This window comes from Terrapene carolina, unplaced genomic scaffold (assembly GCF_002925995.2).
Source record: "Terrapene carolina triunguis isolate 2854851 unplaced genomic scaffold, T_m_triunguis-2.0 Scaffold232, whole genome shotgun sequence".
NCBI lineage: Eukaryota > Metazoa > Chordata > Testudines > Emydidae > Terrapene > Terrapene triunguis.
Window position 1 is genome coordinate 10,588,874 of NW_020664583.1, and position 24,141 is coordinate 10,613,014.

A 24,141-nucleotide genomic window follows, 5' to 3' on the forward strand; every position below is an offset into this window, starting at 1 on the left:
AAATAACAACATATATATCCTCTGCTGTTTACAGAAAGATCCTTTCAAGTTTACTGCTACTAGGCATCTCAGCATAGACACACACTTGTCCACTCACCTTTTCCATCCATCCAACATTTTGCTCCTGTCAAACACGAGCCCTTTCCTCATACAACAGTAGCAGTTACAGGCAGTTAAAAAAGGGAGCAGCCTTCCCTAAAATTGTAGTTGTCATGCTATAGCTTTTGGCTATGATGTCCTTTGTCTGTGTATCTTACGTTCTTTTTGGAGCTTGTCATTCCTCTCGTGGGTCAGCTGTGAAACCATCCAAGTTATTTAGGATAGACTGTTTCTGGGTGTAATGAAATAACATTTTCTGTGTTTGCCCATGTGCTCAGAAAGCTGCTGCGGGAGGATCAGCTTGAGGCTGTGACAAAAGCAGCCCAGCTGGAAGAGTTGGAGAGAAGGAAAAGGCTGGAGCAGCAGCGAAAGGATTATCCGGCAGCCATCCCCACTGTACCGCTAGAGTTCCTTCCAGGTAAATAGAGAGGGGCGTTCACTAAAGCAAGTTTTAAGGGTAGCAGATGAAGAGGAGCAGAAAGTGGTACTCTCCCTAGCCCAGGGGTGGGCAAACTATGGGCATCTGGCCCATCAGACCTTTCCAGCCCTTAAGCTCCCGCTGGGGAGTGGGGTTGGGGGCTTGCCCCGCTCCTGCACTACAGACAGGGAGCAAGGTCGGGGGGCTTGCCCCACTCCGTGAATGCCGTGGCTCCACGCAGCTTCTGGGAAGCATTGGCATGTCCCCCCTCCGGCTCCTGCACATAGGGGCAGCCAGGGGGCTCCGCACGCTGCCCCCGCACCAGCTGCTGGCTCTGTAGCGCCCATTGGCCGGAAACAGTGGCCAATGGGAGCTGCAGGGGTGGCAAACGGGGCAGCTCGCAGAGCCACCTGGCCGCATCTCCATGTAGGAGCCGGAAGGGGGACATGCTGCTTCTTCCGGGAGCTGTGAGAGGTAAGCGCCGCCCAGAGCCTACACCTCTGACCTCCTCCCACACCCCAACCCCCTGTCCCAGCCCTGGTCCCCCTCCCGCACTCCGAACCCCTTAGCCCCAGCCCCCTCCCAAACCCATCCTGAACCCCTCATTTCTGGCCCCACCCTGGAACCTGCACCCCCAGTCCAGAGCCCATACCCCCTCCAACACCCCAACCCCTTACCTCAGCCTGGAGTCTCTTCCCATACTCCGAACCCCTTTGCTCCACCCCCAGCCCAGAGCCCCCTCCCTCACCTGAAGTCCTCGTTTCTGGCCGCACTCCCAGCCGGAGCCCTCACCCCCTCCTGCACCCCAACCCTCAATTTTGTGAACATTCATGGCCTGGCATACAATTTCCATACCCAGATGTGGCCCTTACGCCAGAAAGTTTGCCCACCCCTGCCCCAGTCCCACACTCAAACCAAAGTCTGTGTTTTGACATGTCAAAACAAAACATCACTCTGAGTAGTTGGTGCAAATGCTCACACTTCTTTCTTTCATGTTTTGACCAGCAGTGAAATACTGGACAATGTAGACATTTAAATTTGAACAGCTAGGCTTCAGAGTCAACACCCATTGAAATGAATGAGGCAGTTCACACCTCTCAGAGCTATTTTTTCAGGCTGTCTGCAGACCCATGGATACAACATTGTATTAGTTATGCTCTTTTCACATTTTAAAAATGTTTTTCACAAACATAAAGACTTAAGAGTAACCACAAGATTGGAGTGCGGGGAAATGGGGCCAGCTGTGGTCACCTTTTAGCCCCCAAGCCTAAGCACTTGTGCTTTCTCTACAGGATGTAGTGCAAAGTAAGGAAAAGGGAACTTTATTCTCCTTGTTATATGGTATTGGATGGTTAAAAGATGATCCTGTTTTTCTCAGCTTTTGGAACAAAATGGGCTTTGGAGTCTCAGGGCTTGACTACACTTGCGAGTTACAGCGCAATAAAGGAGCCCCGGGCGCCCTAGCTCACTCCCCGTCCATACTGGCAAGGCACGTAGAGCGCTCTGATTCCGCGGCTACATCGCTGCTGGTACTCCACCTCAGTGAGAGGAATAATGTTTGCTGTGCCTTGGCTACAACGCCCGGGCATCAGTGTGAACGAGGTGTTGGGTTATTGCGCTCTGATCGGCCTCCGAAAACGTCCCATAATCCCCTTAAGTCAAGTGGCTACTCTTGTCATTGTTTTGAACTCCTGTAGGAATGCGGAAATACCCTTTCAAAGCTCCGTTTCTGACAGCCGGCATGCAAGCCATTAGTGTGGAATGCTGTGAGTGAGAGGGGTAGGGGGGCAGGAAAGGGGGTCTGCTGCTGTCTGAACTTACAAGACAACATGCTGACATGCTCTCCGCCCCCCAAAACCCCACTCTCTCTCCCCCCACATACACACAACACACTCCCTGTCACACTCCACCCCACCCCCCCATTTGAAAAGCACTTGCAGTCACTTGCACTCTGGGATAGCTGCCCATAATGCATTGTTCCCAGTGCCTCTGCAAGTGCCGCAAATGTGGCCATGCCAGTGCACAAGCAGTTGTCAGTGTGGACAGACTGCAGCACTTACCCTACTGCGCTCTCTGAAGGCGGGTTTAACTCACTGCGCTCTACATCTGCAAGTGTAGCCATGCCCTCAGTGAGGAATATACTCCACACATGGCTTATAATAGGGAGCTTCCCAACAATGGGAATCTTGTTTAGACAGAAGCATTGAGCACATTGAGGTGGGGAAAAGGAGATGAAATGACCCGCTAAGCTGAGACATAGCAGTAGGTTAAACAGCAAGAGTTGATTATGGAAAATCCCAGGACTGATTGACTGGAGCAAGTGTAGAAGGGAATGTTGACTTAACTCCAAACAGTTTTGTATCTTTCCCGATTATTATTAGTATTGTTAACTATTGTTTACTATTTTTGTGTAGAAGAAATAGTTTTAAGAACAGCGGAGGCCACTCAGCTTCCACCTCAGGTCCTAGCTGAGGAAGTGATCTGCTTGGATAGCACCAGCAGTGGCAGTGAAGATGACACGAAAGGCATACTACATAGCATTAAAGATGGTAAGGTTCACAACCAACCTGTCACACATCCCTGTATCTCCCAGATGGTCCCATTTACCCAGTTGCATCCAGCCAGATCTCCCACAAAGCTGTCTATCTTCAGATTTTATGTATCTAAAGGTTTTTTATGAATGTAGTGCTGATTCTGGTAGTCCCACTCCCAAATTGTCCTTAATTAACCTTTCCAAAATGAGCCGAAGCACCTTGGGCCAAGCATTGGCTACAAACTGTATTTGAATATTCAAATTTGCATTTGAAATTGGTATTTTTGAGTCCTTTGCTGAAAATTAACAGAATTTGACTCCTGTCTACAAGTCCAGTGAAAAGTTAACACCCCCTCCCCCCTTTGGCTCTTTCACAGAAGTAATCGAATTGAGTTCAGGAGAGGATGAGGCCCTCCAGATTGTGGACAGCAGTGACTCTGCCAACGAGGGGGAAGATGGGGATGGTATTGAAGAGAGCAGTGGCTCTCATGTGAATGACGCCTTAAATCAGTCGGATTCTCTGGGGCAGGTCATTGTCAACATCAACCATCCACCCAATGAAGAGGACATTTTCCTGGCTCCGCAGCTTGCACGGGCAGTAAAGCCTCACCAGGTACAGGAAGTTGAGGCCCAGAACACACAAGGACTTCAGCAAAACCTCCTCCTTATCCCAGGAGCTGAAATCCATGCTGTTGGTGTCATGTGGGTTGATGGTTTGCTATAGTGATGTTATTGGCAGAGCTGCTGCCCTGAAGCTTGTGGCCAGGATTTGTGGCAGTGCCCAGTGCAGACAGTTAAACGATGGAGAGAAATTAAAGGAGATCCTGAGCCCCATATTTCTTTGACTATTATTATCTGATAAGCAGGCTCTTGACATCTTAGTCCTAGAGCCTGTGCTGTTACGTTGTCAAAATATGTAGAAATACGAATATTTTCACATTTATAACTTCATTGTTTGTAAATCAAATTCCTTCAAGTGTCAAATGCAAAGTATTTAGAATTATTAGAGTAGCGTGATGCCCGGAAAAGTTTCAAAACCAGATATTATGACATTATATTGATAGAGATTTTTCCCCTCTACCTCATGCTTGGATGAGCATTATTTTATCAAATTATTTAAGAACAAAAAAACAACCCAAAGACTGTAGGTCATGCTGGCTCCATGAGCAAATGCACAAGCATAAGAATGACCAGGATCATCTTTTCAGAAAGTTTTTTATAAGGAATTCTATTGAGTCCTTGTAGCTGAAAATACTGCAATGAATCTTTAATTTCCCCTTGTGTATTTATATGCCATATAAGCTCATACAGTGTATATGTCAATCTGTAGCTACATCTCCATTTTGTTGTTTTCCATCGCTTCTTTGGCAACTCTTCCATTATTTTCTCTAGATTGGTGGGATCCGGTTCCTGTATGATAATCTGGTGGAATCCCTGGAGAGATTTAAAAGCAGCAGTGGGTTTGGGTGTATCTTGGCCCATAGCATGGGGCTGGGCAAGACCATCCAGGTCATCTCTTTCTTGGATGTACTTTTCCGGCACACGGAGGCAAAGACTGTCCTTGCCATTGTACCTGTAAGTAACCTGTGTGAAGCAGTGTCAGGTCCACCAATTTAGACTTGCTTTTTTTATTGTTGTGGGGAGATGGATGGATTGGTCCTTTATACCTTAGAGAGAGCCCTCAGGTACCCTCACTCCCATTTTCACTGCTTTCATTCCTCCCATCCTTGAGATTTTGTATCATGGCCCATTCTTTCTAGCTGAGGACAGCTGGATGTGATTCCCAGGCCCCAGTTAACTTTGAGTTCTAAGCGCTAGGTGACTGAATTTTGTGGTCTGAGAACTACTTTCTCAGTCCTTTGGGTGCATTTTTTTCCTCCCTAGGTAAACACTCTCCAGAACTGGCTGGCAGAATTCAACATGTGGCTCCCCGCACCTGAAACCCTCCCTGCTGACTATAACCCAAAAGAAATTCAGCCACGCTTCTTCAAAGTCCATATCCTGAATGATGAACACAAGTAGGTGCCATGAATGCCCCTCCTGAGCAATTAATCTGTTTCTCATGGAGTTGTATTATCAGTGTCTCTGTAGCACTGCTGCAGTCTGTTCATTTGATCTGATTCCATGCTCTGTCCTTTTAGTTTCTCTCCCTCTGTACGTCTGCAGTATATGCACTTGCGTGAGGATTTCAGTACATCGAAAAGGTGCATCTTTTAATGAGGGGTTAGATTTCTCTCATTCCTTATTTATACTCTCCTCCATCATGGTTGTCAACTCAGCTCTACGTTTCCCCTCATGCATTGCGATGAGAAAATTCAAATACCAGACCTTGTGCTATGTATGGATTGGCCAGTAGGGATTACATTGTTTTGTCTGTGGTGGGTACTTTCCTCCACCCTCTTGGCCCATATGCATGATTGCTATTGAATCTTCTATTTGGCTTTTCTGGGAATTTTCACTTTCCTCTCTGATTCCTTCTTGCAGACATTTTAACTATTACTCAGTTTTGCTGTGCCTGAGGGCTTCTAAATGAGTTAGCATTCCTACACAGAAGGGAGAGATCATGTAAGGCAGAGTATTGTCCTTTTCATCTTACACAGTGTGTATTTTTGCTGCTGCAGCTCTGCTTGACTCTTGGTCATTTTGTCTCATGCAATCTGGTGAGATTTATATTAATCTCAGGGCGCTCATAGTTCACTTGGCATTTACACATACTTGGCCGCTGAGGTCCTCACCTCACGAGAGGAATATACTTCCTATTCAATTGTTATTATTTCGAGCCTCTTATGTGCATCTCATATTGGATTGGGGGTTACCATGCTCTGGTGTATGGGAAAGGTGGAGTGGACAGCCTCGTATCTGAGCCTGTCCTTAATATTGGTGGGAGAGAAAGGAAATAATTCACCTAACTCTCAGATTGCTGGATAGGTGTGTGATAAGTAGTAGAGTAAGACAGCCACATACATCAGCACCTCATGCAAACTTGTGCTTTGGAGAGGTCTCTTTCCTAACACTTCCCATAAGAGGATTCCGTTGCTCTGTGAAATCTGATTTAGGTTCATATACAGCAAACTTCTTCATGAGGCCACTAACATTCTATAATGGTTCACCTTTCTCCACCATGTTACCCTCAGTGTGCTGGAAGCTTCTACAAGATCTTCATGTAAAAGGGCTTTGAAAAGGTCCTCTCCTTTAGCGGGCATCCGTTTCAGAGAGTTCAGATGTATCCAAGGAAGAGGTCTCATTTTTTGTGCGTTTGTTTTTCTAGGACGACGGCTGCCCGTGCAAAGGTGGTGACTGACTGGGTGACGGATGGTGGGGTGCTGCTGATGGGCTATGAGATGTACCGTCTCCTCTCACTGAAGAAGTCCTTTGCCACTGGCAGGAAGAAGAAAACAAAGAAACAAACTGGCCCTGTCATTATCGACTTAGATGAGGAGGACCGGCAGCAGGAGCTTCTGAAAGGTGAGAGGCGAGTCTTGCTGGGAAATAACCTCCTCTTTACAGAATTGCAGATGGGAGATTCTGCTAAAGCCGGCTGGCTCCATGAGCAAATGGTCACTTGGCAGCAGAAAATAGTTAGTTTATTGTACATAACCACCTCTGACGTTTGTGCCTATCTTCAACACAGTCAATATATTTGCTAACAGCTTATTCGTGTGTAGGTTCTGAATGAATTCAGTGCTAGCAAAAGATGCAGGAGCGACTCAGCTAGAAACTGAAGTCCCCCAATTTTTATGCAGAGCAGGTGCAGAATAGGTAGCTGCCTATCAGCATCACTGATCTGAACCAACCCTATTCTAGAAGGATCATTCTTGGAATTAGAAAGGTGTTCATACCCATTCAATCTTTGATTTCTCCTCTGAGGATGCAAATAAAGGAGCCAATGAGTACGTTTTGCTAGTGAAAGATGTGCACAAGAAGGACCACTAGGAACTAGACTGAGACTCCCAACTTGCTTCGCCTAGGCCACTGAATAAACATCAGGTGACAGTGACTCGGGTCACTACCAACCTAGGCCAGATTGGAGCTGATGGCCCTGTAGTCCTTTCCCAATTCCCAGAGCCATCCTGGCTCCCTGCAAAAAATTAGTTTTAGAGAGCCAAGGTGGGTGAGGTAATGTCTTTTATTGGACCAGCTTCTGTTGGTGAGAGAGACAAGCTTTTGAGCTTACACAGAGCTCTTCCTCAGTCTCAATCCTGCTGTCTAATATCCTTCAGGTCTGAAGAAGAGATCTGTGTAAGCTTGCAAGGTTGTCTCTCTCACCAACAGGAGCTGGGCTAGTAAAAGGTATTACCTCACCCACCTTGTCTCTCTCATATCCTGGGACCAGGCCAGCTGCAATAACACTACAAACAACTAGTATTTTTTTCAGCTTTCATAATTACTCATTTTTCCTTCTGGAGAGCTACGTGAAGCAGGAACATCAGCTGACCAAGTAACTCTCAATGTTCCTTTCCCTTAGGGATCGAGAAGGCTTTATCCCGCCCTGGCCCAGATGTAGTTATCTGTGATGAGGGACACAGGATAAAGAACTGCCATGCCAGCACCTCCCAGGCCCTGAAGAATATCCGCTCCAGGCGGCGGGTGGTACTGACAGGCTACCCGCTCCAGAACAACCTGATTGAGTACTGGTGCATGGTAGACTTTGTCCGTCCTGACTTCTTGGGTACGCGGCAGGAGTTCAGCAACATGTTTGAGCGCCCCATCCTGAACGGGCAGTGCATTGACAGTACGCCGCAGGATGTCCGTCTCATGAGGTACCGCAGTCATGTCCTGCATAGTCTGCTGGAGGGGTTTGTGCAGAGGTGAGTCCACATCAAGTGTTCAGTAATGTAGTCTGTGCAGTCAGCTCCTTGATCATAGTTTAGCCACATTGATTGAGGAGTGTATTCATTACAGCAATTCCTGTTGTCTTCCTGAGCTTGATTTTTACCCTGGATTCCCTGTTGTCCTTTAAGGAGATTGTAGACATACAGGAGAAATCTTAGAGAGGACCCCAGAGTTAGCACCTGCATGTTTCTCTCAAAAGTACTTTGTCTGGTTTAGTCTGTCAGTTAAGAAGTGATCTTTGGGGGCTTCTCCCTGACTTAGTGGCAGGTGTAAAGTTGTCAGTACTGTCCTGTGGGACTGGTAGAGGGAGCACGTGCAGATGGAGGGCAGCACAGTGCTCCCTAACTTCCTTTAGATGTATTAGTAGGTGATTGGTAGGTGCATTTCTGTATCGTCTTCCATCCAAGTGTCTGAAAGCATTTTACAAACCCCAAACAATATAAGCATCACAGTACTCTTACGGGGGAGAGGAGGGGGGGACTAGAAATCCTCCCCATTTTACAGATGAGGACCCAGAGGCACAGAAGGAGTAAGTGACGTGGCCTGAGCAAGTCATTGGCGAAGACAGAAATAGACACCAGGTCTCTTAATTTCCAGTGCAGCGTTTCAGCCACAAGCGCATCCTTCCTGATTTAGCACCACGGTTAGCAAGACCTTCATCCCCTTTCTTAACACTATCCTGGGGTATTATAATGCTTGCTGTTTTGGTAATAGAGCTTACTGTACTTTTTATTTGGCTTCAGTTGTAATGTCTTCTGAGTGTCCTGCATTAGAAACACTCACAACTAGAGTTCCTTCTCTTTGCTGTCATCAGAAATCTTACCCTGAAGGCAGCCCCTGAGACGCTAGCCCTGAACATTCTTTCTCTCTTCTGATCTTCCTTTCTTGATTGCTTCTGTAGGAGAGGCCATAACGTACTAAAGGCTCAGCTTCCCTATAAAGAAGAACATGTCATTCTGGTACGTCTGTCAAAAATCCAACGGGCTCTCTACACAGAGTTCATGAACCGGTTCCGGGATGCAGGCAACAGTGGCTGGCTGGGATTGAACCCACTCAAGGCTTTCTGCGTCTGTTGTAAGGTGGGTATTGGCAAGAGAGTAGCTTCTCCTGCAGTATACAGGGAAAGGGTAGGAGTCTGTGTCAAAATATTGGCAAGAAGAGTGATGTAGATATAGTACAAGTGCAGTATCTTGGTGCATCTTAAGCAATAGTGTGCAAGTCCCTGTGCATGATGTAATATAGTCTCCTGATACTATCATTGTCACAGGGGGAGGGATAGCTCAGTGGTTTGAACATTGGCCTGCTAAACCCAGGGTTGTGAGTTCAATCCTTGAGGAGGCCATTTAGGGGTCTGGGGCAAAAATCTCAGGGGATTGGTCCTGCTTTGAGCTGGGGGTTGGACTAGATGACCTCCTGAGGTCCCTTCCAACCCTGATATTCTATGATTCTATGATTATTCCCATGTTAAAGATGGGGAATTGAGTCACTTTAATTGACCTGCCCAAGTTCATGCAAACAGTCTGTGGCAGAGCCAGGAACTGAACCCAGATGATCCAAGTCCCAGTCTTTAATAGCAAGACAATCCTTCGTTTCCCAGAGTGCAAACAACATGCTGCATACTTTGTGTTCGCATACGCATGTGTGTGCCTTGTGTATGTTCATTCATCAGTCACCAAACAGAGGAGCTTTAAGATAATTAAAATTAGTAACATGTCTTGGTTGAAACAGCGTATACCTTGTGCTGTGACAAAATCGCACTTTCCTTTTTACTTGTTGACCGGAATCTGCCTAGCTTCTATAGCAGGCAAAGTTTCAGTCCACGCTAGTCAACTACAGAGGACTTCAGACTACACAGGCAGAGTCCCTGGTATTAAATATTCTAATGCGGTGAGACCTGCTTAATTTGTGGTGCTTTACAAACTCCCTTTCAGCTGAATTTGGAGGGGAATAATTAGATTAACAAATCGCTCGTGCATTCCTGCAGGGGAATTAGCATTTGACTGCATGTGAGGTGCTGTAAATCCACAAGTGCCTTGGTTGGGTTTGTGCTAGTGCAGTGTTACCTTTTACCTTTTCTTCATCTTTCAGATCTGGAATCACCCAGATGTGCTGTATGAGGCGCTGCAAAAAGAGAATCTGGCAAATGAGCAGGACCTGGATGTGGATGACCTTGGCACAGCTGGAACTAATTCTCGCTGTCAGCCACAGGGAATAAAAGTCAAAACAGAGACTAATGCTTTGGCATCACCAGTTGGAGAAGCTACCAACAGCAAGTTCCTTCAGGGCATTGGCTTCAACCCCTTTCAGGAGAGAGCAAATCAAGTAGTTACTTACGAGTGGGTGAGTACCAACCTCAGAGCTAGGAGTCTCATGGCTTTTTTTCAATAAACATGGGCTGAATGCTTAGTTGGTCAAAGGCCCATGACCCTTTTGTCGGGGGCAGTGCACTGATTATAAATTGGAGAAAAGCAGTGGAAAAAACCCTTGCTTTTAGTTCTGGGACTTTCTCACCTGTCACAGCGTGCTTTGGAGGATAGGATTATAATTCAAAATGATCTGTACAGACTGGAGAAGTGGTCTGAAGTAAGTAGGATGAAATTCAATAAGGACAAATGCAAAGTACTCCACTTAGGAAGGAACAATCAATTGCACACATACAAAATGGGAAATGACTGCTGAGGAAGGAGTACTGCGGAAAGGGATCTGGGGGTGGTAGTGGAGCACAAGCTAAATATGAGTAAACAGTGTAACACTGTTGCAAAAAAAGCAAATATCATTCTGGGATGTATTTAGCAGGAGTCTTGTAAGCAAGACACGAGAAGTAATTCTTCAGCTCTACTCCACATTGATTAGGCCTCAACTGGAGTATTGTGTTCAGTTCCGGGCACCACATTTCAGGAAAGATATGGACAAATTGGAGAAAGTCCAGAGAAGAGCAACAAAAATGATGAAAAGTCTAGAAAATATGACCTGTGAGGGAAGATTGAAAAAATTGGGTTTGTTTAGTCTGGAAAAGAGAAGACTGAGAGGGGACATAAGTTTTCAAGTACATGACAAGTTGTTACAAGGAGGAGGGAGAAAAATTATTATTATTAACCTCTGAGGATAGGACAAGAAGCAATGGGCTTAAATTGCAGCAAGGGAGATTTAGGTTGGACATCAGGAAAAACTTCCTAACTGTCAGGATGGTTAAGCACTGGAATAAATTGCCCAGAGGCGCTGTGGAATCTCCATCATTGGAGATTTTTTAAGAGCAGGTTAGATAAACACCTGTCAGGGATGGTCTAGATAATACTTAGTCCTGCCTTGAGTGCAGGGGACTGGACTAGATGACCTCTCGAGGTCCCTTCCAGTCCTATGAGTCTATGATCTCTGCTACGAAGCTCTGTCTTGCTCTCTGTCTTGATTAGTGTGTATAAAAGGCTACTAATGGGAATTATGAGACCACTGTACAGCTGGCACTGTGCTTTACACCTTGTTTTCATCAGACCTGGATGGTGCAGTGTCTGTGTTTTCTCACCAGCATAGCTGAGATCAGGACTTGAATGAGAGTGAGATGGCTGAAACTTAAGCAGAATAAGGCAATGGTGATGCTAGTGGGCATCTTGAGGATATGGCAGAAGTGATTCCTGTTCTTGTACTCAAGAGTTTTTGTCTACCTATTGCCCAAGAAATCTGCAGTTTGAAACTCCTGGATCCTCTGTGGCTTTGGGAGTCAGCAGTGGCCAAAACCACCCCTTTCATCTGGACCTACCTGGATGCTTGTGGCCTCTCTTCTTGGATCCAGACTGTGTCACAGTAATTTATTCCTCTGTCACCTTGAGACAGAGTTGTTTTGACGTGCTTCACAAGGGGCTACCTTTGAAGATCACTTGGAAGCTACAGCTGTCAGAATGCCTCAGCTAGATTCCACTGGCTGTCTTCACCTTTTATACTAGTTCTCCAGGAATTGCACTGGTTTCCTGTTCACTTCCAGATGCAATTCAGGGCATTGACTTTGTAGACTGAAGTCCTATAAGGGCACTTGGAGACTGCTGTTTCCTGTGAATTGCCACAGCAGTTTTCATGCTCAAGCTAACAGTCCCCAGACTTAAGTGACAGGGGTGATGCCCAGTTATTCTCAACATGAGAATGTGTGTGTCTGGAACTTGGGAGGGCTATGTGGAGATTTGGCTCTTTGTATAGGGTACATGAGCCTGGAGCCTCTTATGGAAAGTGTGTTTTATAGAACTAACCAGTGACTGAGTACCTCCCCATGTAACCGAGTCTCTTGTTTCTGGGTAGGCCAAGGACATCTTGTGTGATTACCAAACAGGAGTTTTGGAGAACTCGCCCAAGATGGTGTTACTGTTCCACCTGATTGAGGAAAGCGTGAAGCACGGAGACAAGATCTTGGTCTTCAGGTAAGAAGTAGTATCAATGGCTGCTCCTCTGAGCCCTGAGCAGTGGTGTGTTTGGAGATTAGATAGTGGTAGAATGAGACTGATGGCGTTTCCCCCAGGACAGCTGCCCACTGCTATGCAATGTTGTTTGGTCTTTCCCCATTGTTTGGTTTAATCCTTTTTGTTGTCCATTGAGTTTGTAGTCTCTTCATCCGTATAGCTGTCAGTGGTAAGGGGGTGTCCCGTGGCACCCTCAGACTGCTAGCAGGGGAAAGATGGAGTTCTGCTGTTCTAGTTACACTGTTAGGGGCTTTCCTGAGCAGAGACCTTGATTTTTGCAGCCAGAGTCTGTCCACATTGTCTGTCATTGAGGAGTTCTTGGCCAAGAGACCAATGCCCAATCCTTCAGGCTCAGATGTGCAAGGCGTTCATAACTGGGTCCGAAATCTCAACTATTACAGTGAGTACAGACTCCTCCTTCCTTCACCTGGGACTCTATTTGATCCTCTGCGGCTGGGCTAACCTCTTGATGTTGCAGCGATTTCCTCCTGTTTCTCTCCACACTTAACTGTGCTTTTCCGTGGGCGTGCAGATCTGTTTTTCTTTCTTAGCCGTTTTCAGATTGATTTATTTGAGTTATCTTGGGTGCATGTTTTTAGTTTTGATCAGGACTGACTGATAATTTCACAGTTCCCCCTTTTCTTTTTAATGGCTCTCTGAATAGCTTAACTATCACTTCTTAAAACTTTTTAAAAAATCTTCATTCTTCCCTTGCACCACTTGGACACTTTCTAATTCTAGAATCTTTACTGCTTGTTTTGGTGATTGTGAGTTTTCCCTCCTGTTCTAGTCTTTGTCCCCTTCAGTAGCTGACTTTTGTCCCAGGGCAACAGGAGTGTTTAGGGTAGCTGGATGGACATGGTGTCCCTGAGAGCTCCTGGCAAGCATGCTAGGTGTGTATAAACTGCTCTAACTCCTCTTTTAACTCAAAGTCTGGGTGGCAGCATCTCTTCATCATGAGTGAGTTCTGCCCATGACCACAAGTATGCACTGTCCTTCTGCACTCTTCTTCTCTGATTCCTCTGCATATGCTCATGTTTGGTCCAGTGGGGTTTTGCCAGCGGCTTGCGTTGTTTTTGTGCTATCCCAGCTCAATGGGTCTATTATATACGGTACCTATTACCAATACTGGTATTTCAGGCTTTTCTGACTGGTACTGCAGACTTCTTACCTAAATGATGAGCCTCTGTGTAGGATCCCAGTGCATTACAACTGCTCGTCTTTGGTTTAGCTGTATGCATTGTAGCCCATTGTGGAACTTGGGCTATGCAAGACTCCTGTTTTGCACTCATGCGATATTGCAGCTAGACACAGCCTGAGCTCCCTGGCTGACTACACTTGTATGTTTGACTGGGGGGATGTGGGCATTGGCTGGGACAGCTGAGGGCTTGTTGTGATAAGCTGGTTCAATTGCCTGAAATGGCTGGAAGCTCTGCCCTAGCTGGATCTCTATGGAGTCTTCAGGGAAATGGCATTCTTCACAGTGCAGGCACTCTAAGAACCAGACGGGAACTGTTTTGTTTTGATGGATCCCACACTACAAAGGGTTTTTAAATACCCCTCTAATTTTCTTACCAGGACTGGATGGCAGCACTTCTGCCTCAGAAAGGGAACGATTGATTAACCAGTTCAATGACCCCAGCAACAGCTCTGTTTGGCTCTTCCTTTTGTCCACACGGTGAGTTGGCCACCTGCCTGGAATAGAGGGGTGAAAGAGTGGGTTTCACTGATGTGGTGGAGGCTGTTCAGACCAGAGAATTTTTTGCACTTGTTCTGTTTGAAAGATTTGGCTTAAGACCATACAGGATGGTAACTCCTTAAAGTATAAAAGTATTGAAGATTGGGAAGAAAAATTATTTTGAAACTTAATTTTTGTTTTGTTTAAGAGCTGGGTGTTTGGGTGTCAACCTGATTGGAGCAAACAGAGTGGTGGTGTTTGATGCTTCTTGGAACCCGTGCCATGACGCACAAGCGGTTTGCCGGGTGTACCGCTACGGACAAAGGAAGCCATGCCACATTTACCGACTGGTTTCGGATTACACCCTGGAGAAGAAAATCTATGACCGCCAGGTCTCCAAGCAGGGGATGTCAGGTAGGCTTGAACACTTTTGCCAATACGTCATCTTGCTTACTTTCCTTATACTCTGTAGTCCATGAACGGAGTATGTATGATTTTGGTGATGCTTCCTTTTGTCTGACACACACCCACACCCTTCTTGACACATATACAAAAATCAAGTCCAGGGAAATAATACAGCCTCTTTTGCGTTATGGAGCTGAGAATGGGGATCTCAGCTGTTATCCAGAACTTTCAAATAATTTAACAGAATCTGGTGGTTGTAGTCCCTGGAAACCTGAGTCCCTGGTTAGTCACTATAAACTTTTGAGCCTTTTTCAGTGGTTCTGGCTCGTCAGTTACTCATCTTCGCCTTTGCAGCTGCCTTTTTATCACAATGTCCACATAATATTTTCAGCCTTCTGATGTGCAAGGGTGAGATGGGGAACTTCATCAACCATATTGTATGTACAGTATCTTCAGCTTCTAGGTTTGTGTATGCCATGATGTTAATGGCCCACATCACCTTGCTGTAATATATGGAAAACAAAGCATTCCCTAGGCTGATTTGTGTCAATATTCAAACACCTGCATGGTCATATCTCAAAATGCAGTGGAATGATCCCTGTCCCTCCACAGATACTCACAGCAGGGTGCTGTGGAAGGCACAGATTAAGAGCTGGAAAATCGAGTACAGCAGAGAGCAGTAAACTGTTTCCTCCTTACTCTGAACGATGCATTCCATCCATTCTCCAGATCGTGTTGTGGATGATCTGAATCCAGTGCTGAACTTCACCCGGAGGGAGGTGGAGAACCTGCTGCACTTCGTAGAAGAGGAGTCAGATCCTGCCCAGCTGGCATTGGACGCAAACAAGATGAAGGAGTCTGTCTTACAGCTAGCCTGTCACAAATACCCTCACCTTATCACCAAGGTAAGAACAAAGATACACAATGCTGCTTCCAGATATCATTGCCAGTTAGGGATGACACTGAGCTCAATGAGTAACTGTCAGCCCCAGGAGAAAATGGAGCTGCCTGTGTTGTGATACTTTGGTTAAGATAAGAGTATTCCAAAACAATATTAGTTATAAGGGACTGTGCATTTCTCTGAGACGAGTCCATGATCAGTGTCAGGTATCAGGAAAACTGTTGTTCCAACCAAGACCTGAGGTTCATGTGCAGATTTCCTTAGGCCTTTGGTAGATACTCCTGGGGGAATTACGCACCGAATTTGTCCCCCGCAGATTTCTTTGCTTCCCTGCAGAAAAACGACTTTCTGTTGGGGAAGCAAAGAGAAGTCACAAGAGCGGTCATGTGACCTTCCCCAGCAGTATGTTTTTTGGGTGCCCAGGGCAGCTGGCAGAGGTAAATCACTGTGGGGCAGGGGGCGGGACGGGGGAAGACCTGGCTGGTGGCTCAGCTGTTAGTCCCGGCTGGGCTGGGGAGGACAGGACTTCCTCTTCCCCTGCACAGCATCCGGGGCTGGGTCAGACCCACCCCTAGATTTCTCCCCCAGCTGCAGGAATCTCTGCAAATTCCCCTCTCCCCCCCCACCACTTCCTGCCCCCATCGCTCCTCAGCTGCAGGGGGAGGGATCACTGTACAGGGAGCTGCTCCCCCATCCGCCCAACTGCCGTGTATCCAGACCCCCTCATACCCAGACCCTCCCGCTGAGCCTCACCACCCGCACTCAGAACCCCCCTGAGGAGCCCCCTGCCGCTGGACCACCCCGATGAGCCACCCGCACCCAGATCCCCACCCCACCGAGCCCCAACCAGCTGCACTTGGATCGCCACCCCACTGTGTCCCACTCCCCCAGCATCTGCCTCCCCCATTGAGACCCCCACACCCTCTGCCAAGCTCTCTCTCTCCCACACCCAGACCTTCCCAGGCCCCACCCACTGAGCCCCAACCACCTTCACCTGGACCCCACTGCATCATTCCATTACCATTGCATCCAGAACCCCCCAACAAGCCTCTGTACATCCAGATCCCCTGCACACCTGGATTCCCCACTGAACCTCCCACACCCAGATGGCCCCACACAGAACCCTCTCAATCCACGCCTGGATCCTCCCACACTAAGCCCCTCCACACTTGGATTCTGCCAGGCTGAGCCTGCCTACCCACACCTAGGTGCACCTCGCACAGAGGGGCAGGGCACTGGGGTGTTTCTGGGGCAGGCCCAGTCTTTGCTCTGTGTCAGGGTTGGGTGCAGCCTCACCGCTGAGTCTGTCCACTGGGGGGAGCTGCAGAGTGATCTACCACTTCTGTGCAGCCAGTGGCCTGTGCTCTCCAGTGCCATGCTGGAGCCTCCACATTTCTTTGACAAATAAAATCTGCAGAATTTTGCAGAATTTTAAAATATTGTGCACAGAATTTTTTTATTTTTTGGCGCAGAATGCCCTCAGGAGTAGGTAGAGCATCTAGGAAGAACACAGTTTGGAGTAGTTTGGTTAGGGCTGTTTGAGGAGAGGAGAAATGAAGGACTGTGTCTGCCTGTCTGTCTCTATACAGAGATTCATGGTTAAAAGGAAAGCCTGCTATGGGGCATTTAGTGCAGTAATGGAATTGCTCCATTTATATGCTGTCGTATTGCACGTGTTGTGGGTATTGTGAATAAGCATGTTCCTGTGAGTGTTCTGTGGTGAGATCATTGTGGAGTTCGTGCACAGGTTCTTTACAAGAAGTAACCATATGTGCCTATTACACTAGTTTTGAACTCTTCCTCAAGAGCCCACCCAGAATACTGCCCAGAGCCTGCCAATTGCCATGTTATCCTGCCTGGGATACAGGGAGGGATTGCTGTCATTTGGGTTCGTCTACTGCCCTCTTGTGGTATGTTGGTGTCTAAGTATGTTTATGTGCTGTGACCATAGGAGCCTTTCCAGCATGAGTCGCTGCTGATTGACCGGAAGGAGCACAAGTTGACCAAGGCAGAGAAGAAGGCAGCAAAGAAGAGCTATGAGGAAGAGAAGCGAGCATCCGTCCCCTACACCCGTCCATCCTATGCACAGTATTACCCAGCCAGTGACCAGAGCCTGACAAGCATCCCTGCCTTCAGTCAAAGGAATTGGTGGGTACTTATTTCTTTCCGTGTTCTGCTGAGGTCTTCAATCGAGGGGACAGGCAGGGGCAGGAAAAACAGCTAGGGTAGATGAAAACTAACCTGTTACCCTGGGCATTTTCACTTGGCTCCTAGGAAATGGGAATACTGAGGCTGGGTGATGCCCCCTCTCCTTCCCCTGCCAGCTCTAAATACTCATCCATGAAGAAGGGGAATGAAGCAAGGAAGGTGGGGAAAACAGCTGATTAGGGAGGAAGGCTCCCTTTGCAGCCTTGGGGGGCACAGGCAGCCTTTCTCAGTGGGGTGGGAGGGGGGTGTCACTGATTGCAATGGCTGTGGCTGAGAGAATGGATTCTGCATCTCTCAGTATGGTACTATGCCCAGACAGATAGTGAAAGTGTCAAGATCTGCCCCCACACACAACCTTTCTGGCTAATATCCAGAGTCACTGTCCATCATCTGCCTTCACTCCACATGTCTCTGCTGTCGGTAAGAAAGCACCCCCAGTTTACAGATGGGGACACTGAGGTGAAGTGACTTGCCCAAGGTCAGTGACAGTCAGGAATAGAGGCTGGGAGTCCTGACTGCCAGTTCTGTGCTTTAACTCAGAGATCAAACTCCCTGTCATATAGCAATTCACTCTCTCTCAGTGATCCTGGAGCAGTGAGATTCCTACTGCCTCTCTCCAAAACCGGGAGCAGAGCCAAAGAGTTTCAGGGCTTTGCATTTTGGGTTTTTCTGCCTCCACGAGCAATTTCCTCTATGCAGAGCCTCACGATTGCCCATGTGAACGGCTGAGAATGGTGGAACCAAATACAATTGGGACTCTTCCTCCAAAAGAACATAACTCAGTTTGATACTTTCCTTTTCCCTCTTCCCACTAGGCGACCAGTCTTCAAGGGCGAGGACAAGCCAGTGGCAAGCGTCCGCCCTGTTCAGTCCACCCCCATTCCTATGATGCCTCGGCATGTCCCGTTGGGTGGCGTGGGATCGGCATCTGGTTCCAACCCTGCTGTCAGCTTCCCCATCAACTATCTGCAGCGAGCTGGTGTCCTTGTTCAGAAGATTGTCACCACAACAGGTCAGTCGTTTCTTTGGAACGAAGTCCCCCTGAGAACACAGCTGGTTGAGACAGAGTCCTGGGATCCAGAGATGGAAGACAAGCAGTCCATCCCTTGGGGATAGAACAGTGTCCCAGACAGCCATGGCGTCTCATCTGTGGCCTAAGGAGCCGGCTGAGCCCCTTGAGGGGGATTGTGTCAAGAAGAAAAGTGTCTGATTATGAATTGAAATGTGTCCCTTGAAGCATGTGCTGTGGTTTTTAAACTGAAGTGCTGGAATAAGATCCATTAGTGCAGACCGGAGGCAAGAGGAGTGCTGCTTCCCCTGCAGCAGCTTGGCTGGGAGCTGTCTGTTCTCTACTGCAGCTGCTCAACACCTCCCCTGCCGCATGGCAAGGGACGGAGGAGAGAGTAACTCTGGCTGTTCTAGTGCCTGACTCTGATTCTCTGTCCTGGCCCCAGCATAGGTTAGAGCAGTGCTATAACAGTGGCTAGGGACCATACACCAGCTCAGGACAGCCAGAGTGCGGTGGGCTCCAGCCACTCCCTTTCCCTACCCCTCTCTAACCTTTGCCTACCAGGGAGAGAGGCATAGGAGCCAGCTATGCCAGCTCCGCCTGTTATGGATTCTCCCATACCTGGAGAATCCCCAGCAGCAGGTTTTGCACCACAAGTGTGAAAAGGGAGTAAAACAGGGCAGTGAATCTGCCCCAAAATACTGATTGGGGCTCCCTGATCTCTTTGCAGTTTGCAGGCTAACCATATTTCAAAAGCCAGGCGTGCTGCACTGTGGTATCCCTTCCAGTGCTCTGCCCAGTCCTATTTCTATGTTCTAATTGATGGGGCTTGTGTACTGGGACAACATGCCTTTCATTTCTCCTGATCCCGACTCCTTCCTGGGCTCTCAGTCCCAAGGGATTCCACTTCTGCTTCCTATGCCTTCTGTGTTTCTCATAATTAAACCCTGATCTCATTTGTAGCAGAATTTATTGAGGAAGCTAGCTGGGTGGTGAGGGAATTTAGCCCTGGATTTCTCCCACTCTTTTTGAGCCCATAATGTAACTTCTCAAATGCTGGCTTTCTCCACCAGATATTGTGATTCCAGGCACAAACACATCCACCGATGTGCAGGCGAGAATCAGTGCTGGTGAGAGCATCCACATAATTCGGGGGACTAAAGGTAAATCCCTGTCTTGGGGAAGAAGTAACTGCTAATCTCCTGGCCCTGATACACTAGAATCCCCCCAAATTCCTGTTTCCAGTGCTCTGCTGGCAAGATGCATTTACTAAACAGGCTTCTTCAAAGCTTGAAGAGTCAGAAAAACCAGAGGCCTTACTTGTGGGTTTAACCAAGATGGGGAGATGAAGGGGACCAGGCCACTGATATTGTAATTTCCTGCCAGTGCCCCAAAGGGGGAATGGTCTGCCATCCTTCCCTTCTGAAGAGGATGGAAGCAATTTCAAGCTCCAGGGTTGCCCATCTCATTATGTTGACACACAATCTTCTATCATGTTTTGGGGATGAATAGTTCTTGACCTACTAGACCGTTGCAACCAATGGAGAAGTTGCAACTAACAGAGTCCCAGGTCAGGCTGTAAGGAGATGTGGCGGCGCATTCTCCCTTCCAGTGGAGTCCGTCTTGTCACCTTTCAAGAGTATTGCAAGCTCTAGCTCTTTCCACAAGCCTTCTCCCAACAACAGTGGAGCAGCTGGCCAGGCATCGTTTCTCAGAGATGGGGCAGGGCTTGGCCTGTTTGCAGTGCTGTAACACTGGAGAGGTGATCGGTTGGGGCCCTGGGGACAGGGACCGTATGTTTCAGTTATTTGAACAGAGCCTAGTTGAGTGCCATTGAAATACACCGACAGCACTGCATAAGGGAAAATGGAACCAGAGTCATTGCCACTGGCAGAGATGATGACCTGAAAATGTGTTTGACTCTCCTGGGGGAGAAAAGGGAGCACGGGAAGGGGATTCGGGTCCTGCAGCAATTCAGCGGAGAGCCACGTGTGTGTGTGTAACCCTGGGGCAGAGGGAAGCAGAGGGAGGGATTTTTCAGGGACAGACTGGAGACAGGCTCTAAAGGAGAGAACCAGTGTGCACCTGAGTGCAGGGGCACTCCAGCACTGAGAGTGTTCAAGAACACAGTCCCTGGCTGCCCTTGTCGCTAGCCAAGGTGCAACCCTAGGAGCTGCTGCATCCTGGTTTTACAGTCTGCTCTGTTTTAGGTAAATGGCATGTGGGCTGCAGGCTCCTGGAATGTTGCCAGCACAGCCCCCAGCTGGGCACAGTTTGGGTGCCTCTGGCCTGTCTGAAATGGACCTGTAGGCCTCTGACACTGGCACAGCACTGTGACAACAGCATTGCCCCATGGCAATGCTCACCGACGTGGAGAGAGAGATCAAGTGTTTGGGGATTAGGGGCTGGTGTGTCTTCTCTGCTGCCCTTTTCTCTCCCTGCCTGCCAGTTCTGCAGCTTTTCCCTGGGGCAGGCAGCCAGCAGCTGGGCATGGAGCTGTTCCTGTGTCTGACCCGTTACTTCCTCCCTGTCTGTTTCAGGGACATACATCCGCACCAGCGATGGGCGGATTTTTGCTATCCGGACCACTGGGAAGCCGAAGGGCAGTGAAGACCGTCGAACAGCTGCCTCAGGTAGGGGCCGAAGATCCTTACACGGGATACACACCCTGAGTGCTCTCCTCCGTTGGGTTTCTGTGGGGAGTGTTTCACCGCACTGTCTTCCCCAGGGCTGTATTTAGGGGACTTGCTTTACATCCCTGCCCAAGAGCTTCCTCTCTTCTCACTTCTTTAAATTCCACATTTTTTCTCCTCCCTGGCTGATTCCATGGCAGCCCCCTCCCCCCCCCCCGCATCCCACGCCGAGTCTATTCAGTCCCCCCCTCCTCTCTTTTCCCAGCGCCTGGATGTTTCTCTGTCTCACCCACTCCATCTCCTTGTCGCCTCCAGGCTCTCAGGGTCCGTCTCTGGAATCCACAAGCAATGGCAGACACAGTGCCTCGTCGCCCAAGCTCCCTAACACAGAGGAGCTCACTCGGCCCATTTCCCCTGACAGCCCGGAGATCATCAGCGAACTGCAGCAGTATGCCGAGGCAGCCGCTGCCCGGGAGTCTCGCCACAACTCCCCCAGCACTAACACTGTGCACGGACACCCTGCCCGGACAGACAACGCGGCCACCTTAGCAGCCCGGGGAGCTGAGCAGCGATTGGGCCTCCATTGCTTGGATCCGTCGGTTTCTTCAGCCCTGCCAGCCACGAGCCAACATGTCGATGGTCACTCAGTGCTGGACTTACGGGGCAACAAGCGCAAGTCGACCTCGCCCTCTGTCCCGGAGGAACCAGCCCGTCGGCAGCAGAAAAAGCGCCACCTGCCAACGTCTGTTCAGTCGTATGAACACGGGTACCCAGTCTCTGGTGGGTTCACCATGCCCCCTGTTTCTTTAAACCACAACCTAACCCATCCATTTGCCCCCCAAGCAGGAAACTCCTTGTACATGGGCACTGGCTCATCCTACTACCAGCTGCCCAATTTACTACCAGACCCTCAGCTGGTGTTCCCTGTGACTACTGACCCTCTGCTGACAGCCGGCACCGCCAGCTCCTCTGCTGCTACCTCAGCCACCGCCAGCGTCCCCTCGTTCATGCTAAACCCCTCTATGACGGGGATGCTGCCCAGCTACTCACTTCCCTTCACGCAGTCACTCCTGCCTGAGCCCAGGATGTTTGCTCCTTTCCCAGCCCCAGTTTTGCCTAGCAGCCTTCCCAGGAGCATGGCGTCTGCCTACCCTGGCTACATGTCCCCTCATTCGGGCTACCCGGCCGGGGGCCTCCTGCGGTCCCAGGTGCCTCAGTTTGAATCCCAGGAGGCCTCAGAGGTGGGATGCAGCTCCAATGATGACGAGGACAAAGACGACGATGTAATAGAGATCACAGGGAAATAATGGGCCCAGTTCCTGTTAGATCTCAGCTTAGCCAGGAGGCAAAAGTTTCAGGACCTCTCTGGAGTCAGGATTTCACCTCTGGGCTATGGCAGCAGGGCTGGAGGAGGAGACGTTTTTAGATGTCAAGGATCTGCATTGTATTGGGGAGGGAGGATGGGGAGAACAAAACCTGAACGGACTTGCAAGGTTGGGGGGCAGCAATGCAAACCATAGGAGTGCCTCCCTTGCTTCCTCTCCTGCATTGTCCGTGTGTCTGTCTGTGTTGTCCGAAAAGGGAGCCTTGATGTTGCGATTCAGTGCCCCTTCTCAGGCCTGGAGACACTGGGTTGATCTCTGTGTTTTTGAAGAGCTCCCTCTCGCGCGAACTGCCTTATCTGTGAACTTTTCTCGCTCAAGGAGGCACGGGCTGGGGGTGTGCCCCAGGAGAGGGTCTCGATGAAGAGCATTTTTAATTGGGGTTGGGGAGGAGCAGGCTATATGTCGTGTGTGTAGGAGGGGAGGGCAAGGGGTGTGTGTGGGGGGGGTCAATGTGAAAACCGATTTGTCTTTCATCCTCTTAAAAATTCAAAACACAATAATCTGACAGCTCTTGCCAGGCCCCTGCTGGAGGATGAGGTGTGGAGTGGGGAGAATGCTGAGCTGTGACATGACTCTCCAGTCTGCTCCCCCAGGGGGCCTTCTCTATGAAGCCCTCTGAAGGCAGTGACCCTAGTAGGTTGATCCTATAGTTCTGGTGTTGGCTTCTCGAGCCTGGGTTGGGTTAGGAATCCTTTAAATCTTGTAGTGGTTCGAGGGGAATTCTGGGGACTTTCCCAGTTCCTCCGTCTCTTCCAGTGATGGCCACCTCACCAGGCTATTGAGGGGTATGCCCTCAGGCTCCAGGAGGAGGCCTCCGAGGGAGCAGGTGGACCAGTTTGACTCCTATCAACCCCAGCCAGCAGGACAGGTTGAAAAGGGATACCATTGCGCACTCAGCACCCATCTCCATTGACTCTGTGACCGGAGCGACTGCCCCCTCCGCAGAATCTCTACATTAATTTATTTCATGAAGGCAAATATTTATTTGTTTGGGGAGTTTCTTTCTATGTTTTATTAATTTTGTTGTTTAAAAGAAAAACAAACCTGCTGGCCTCCATAATGCAGTAGTTGATTGTTGGATTGTCCATATGGGGGAGATGAGCCCTAATGACCATTTGACCAAAGCATAATCTGAAAGCAGGACCAACTGTGAGTGTTCCCCAGTAGCCAGCTCCCTTGTTTGGTTCTGTTACAATGATGTGGCATTGCCTGTGCCATATACACCCCTTTGGGGGAGCGTGTGACAGTAGCACGGGGTAGTTGTTACAGTGTCTGTCCATGCAGTACAAGGGATAATGAGACACCTCTGGTCATAGGGTTGGGATCACTCTGGCAGCTGAGAAATTAAAGTGATTCCTTATCTCTCTGAGAGATTGGTTATCTCGGCTCATGATAGGTGGGCTTGGGGATCTCAGGGCAGCAGGCTTGAGCTCCTGTTGGTTTAACAGACCCCCTGGCTGACAGGTGGAGCGCTGTTGCTGGGCTTCAGCCCTTCCCAACTGGAGGTGTCACATGAGAGTAAAAGGTGAGAGAATGGCTCTAACACAGAGAGTAAATTGCACTGACTGCTCACCTCTCGTCATCTGCATTCAAATCA

At 48.7% G+C, this 24,141-nt stretch overlaps 1 protein-coding gene across 1 annotated transcript in view; it reads left to right on the forward strand.

Annotated features, from left to right (window-relative positions):
- RAD54L2 (RAD54 like 2) overlaps positions 1 to 22,917 on the forward strand; it is a 94,768-nt gene extending 71,851 nt beyond the window's left edge. The window contains exons 4-22 of the mRNA XM_026656716.2: positions 378 to 517; positions 2,932 to 3,066; positions 3,428 to 3,663; positions 4,443 to 4,625; positions 4,935 to 5,068; positions 6,319 to 6,515; positions 7,516 to 7,858; positions 8,785 to 8,962; positions 9,972 to 10,223; positions 12,168 to 12,286; positions 12,607 to 12,725; positions 13,904 to 14,003; positions 14,212 to 14,417; positions 15,138 to 15,313; positions 17,261 to 17,457; positions 18,333 to 18,529; positions 19,600 to 19,689; positions 21,067 to 21,159; positions 21,475 to 22,917. Of these exons, the coding sequence (XP_026512501.1) occupies positions 378 to 517; positions 2,932 to 3,066; positions 3,428 to 3,663; positions 4,443 to 4,625; positions 4,935 to 5,068; positions 6,319 to 6,515; positions 7,516 to 7,858; positions 8,785 to 8,962; positions 9,972 to 10,223; positions 12,168 to 12,286; positions 12,607 to 12,725; positions 13,904 to 14,003; positions 14,212 to 14,417; positions 15,138 to 15,313; positions 17,261 to 17,457; positions 18,333 to 18,529; positions 19,600 to 19,689; positions 21,067 to 21,159; positions 21,475 to 22,466 (4,087 nt within the window). The 3' untranslated portion in view covers positions 22,467 to 22,917. The remainder of the gene's footprint in view (positions 1 to 377; positions 518 to 2,931; positions 3,067 to 3,427; positions 3,664 to 4,442; positions 4,626 to 4,934; positions 5,069 to 6,318; positions 6,516 to 7,515; positions 7,859 to 8,784; positions 8,963 to 9,971; positions 10,224 to 12,167; positions 12,287 to 12,606; positions 12,726 to 13,903; positions 14,004 to 14,211; positions 14,418 to 15,137; positions 15,314 to 17,260; positions 17,458 to 18,332; positions 18,530 to 19,599; positions 19,690 to 21,066; positions 21,160 to 21,474) is intronic.
- Positions 22,918 to 24,141: the final 1,224 nt, after the last annotated feature.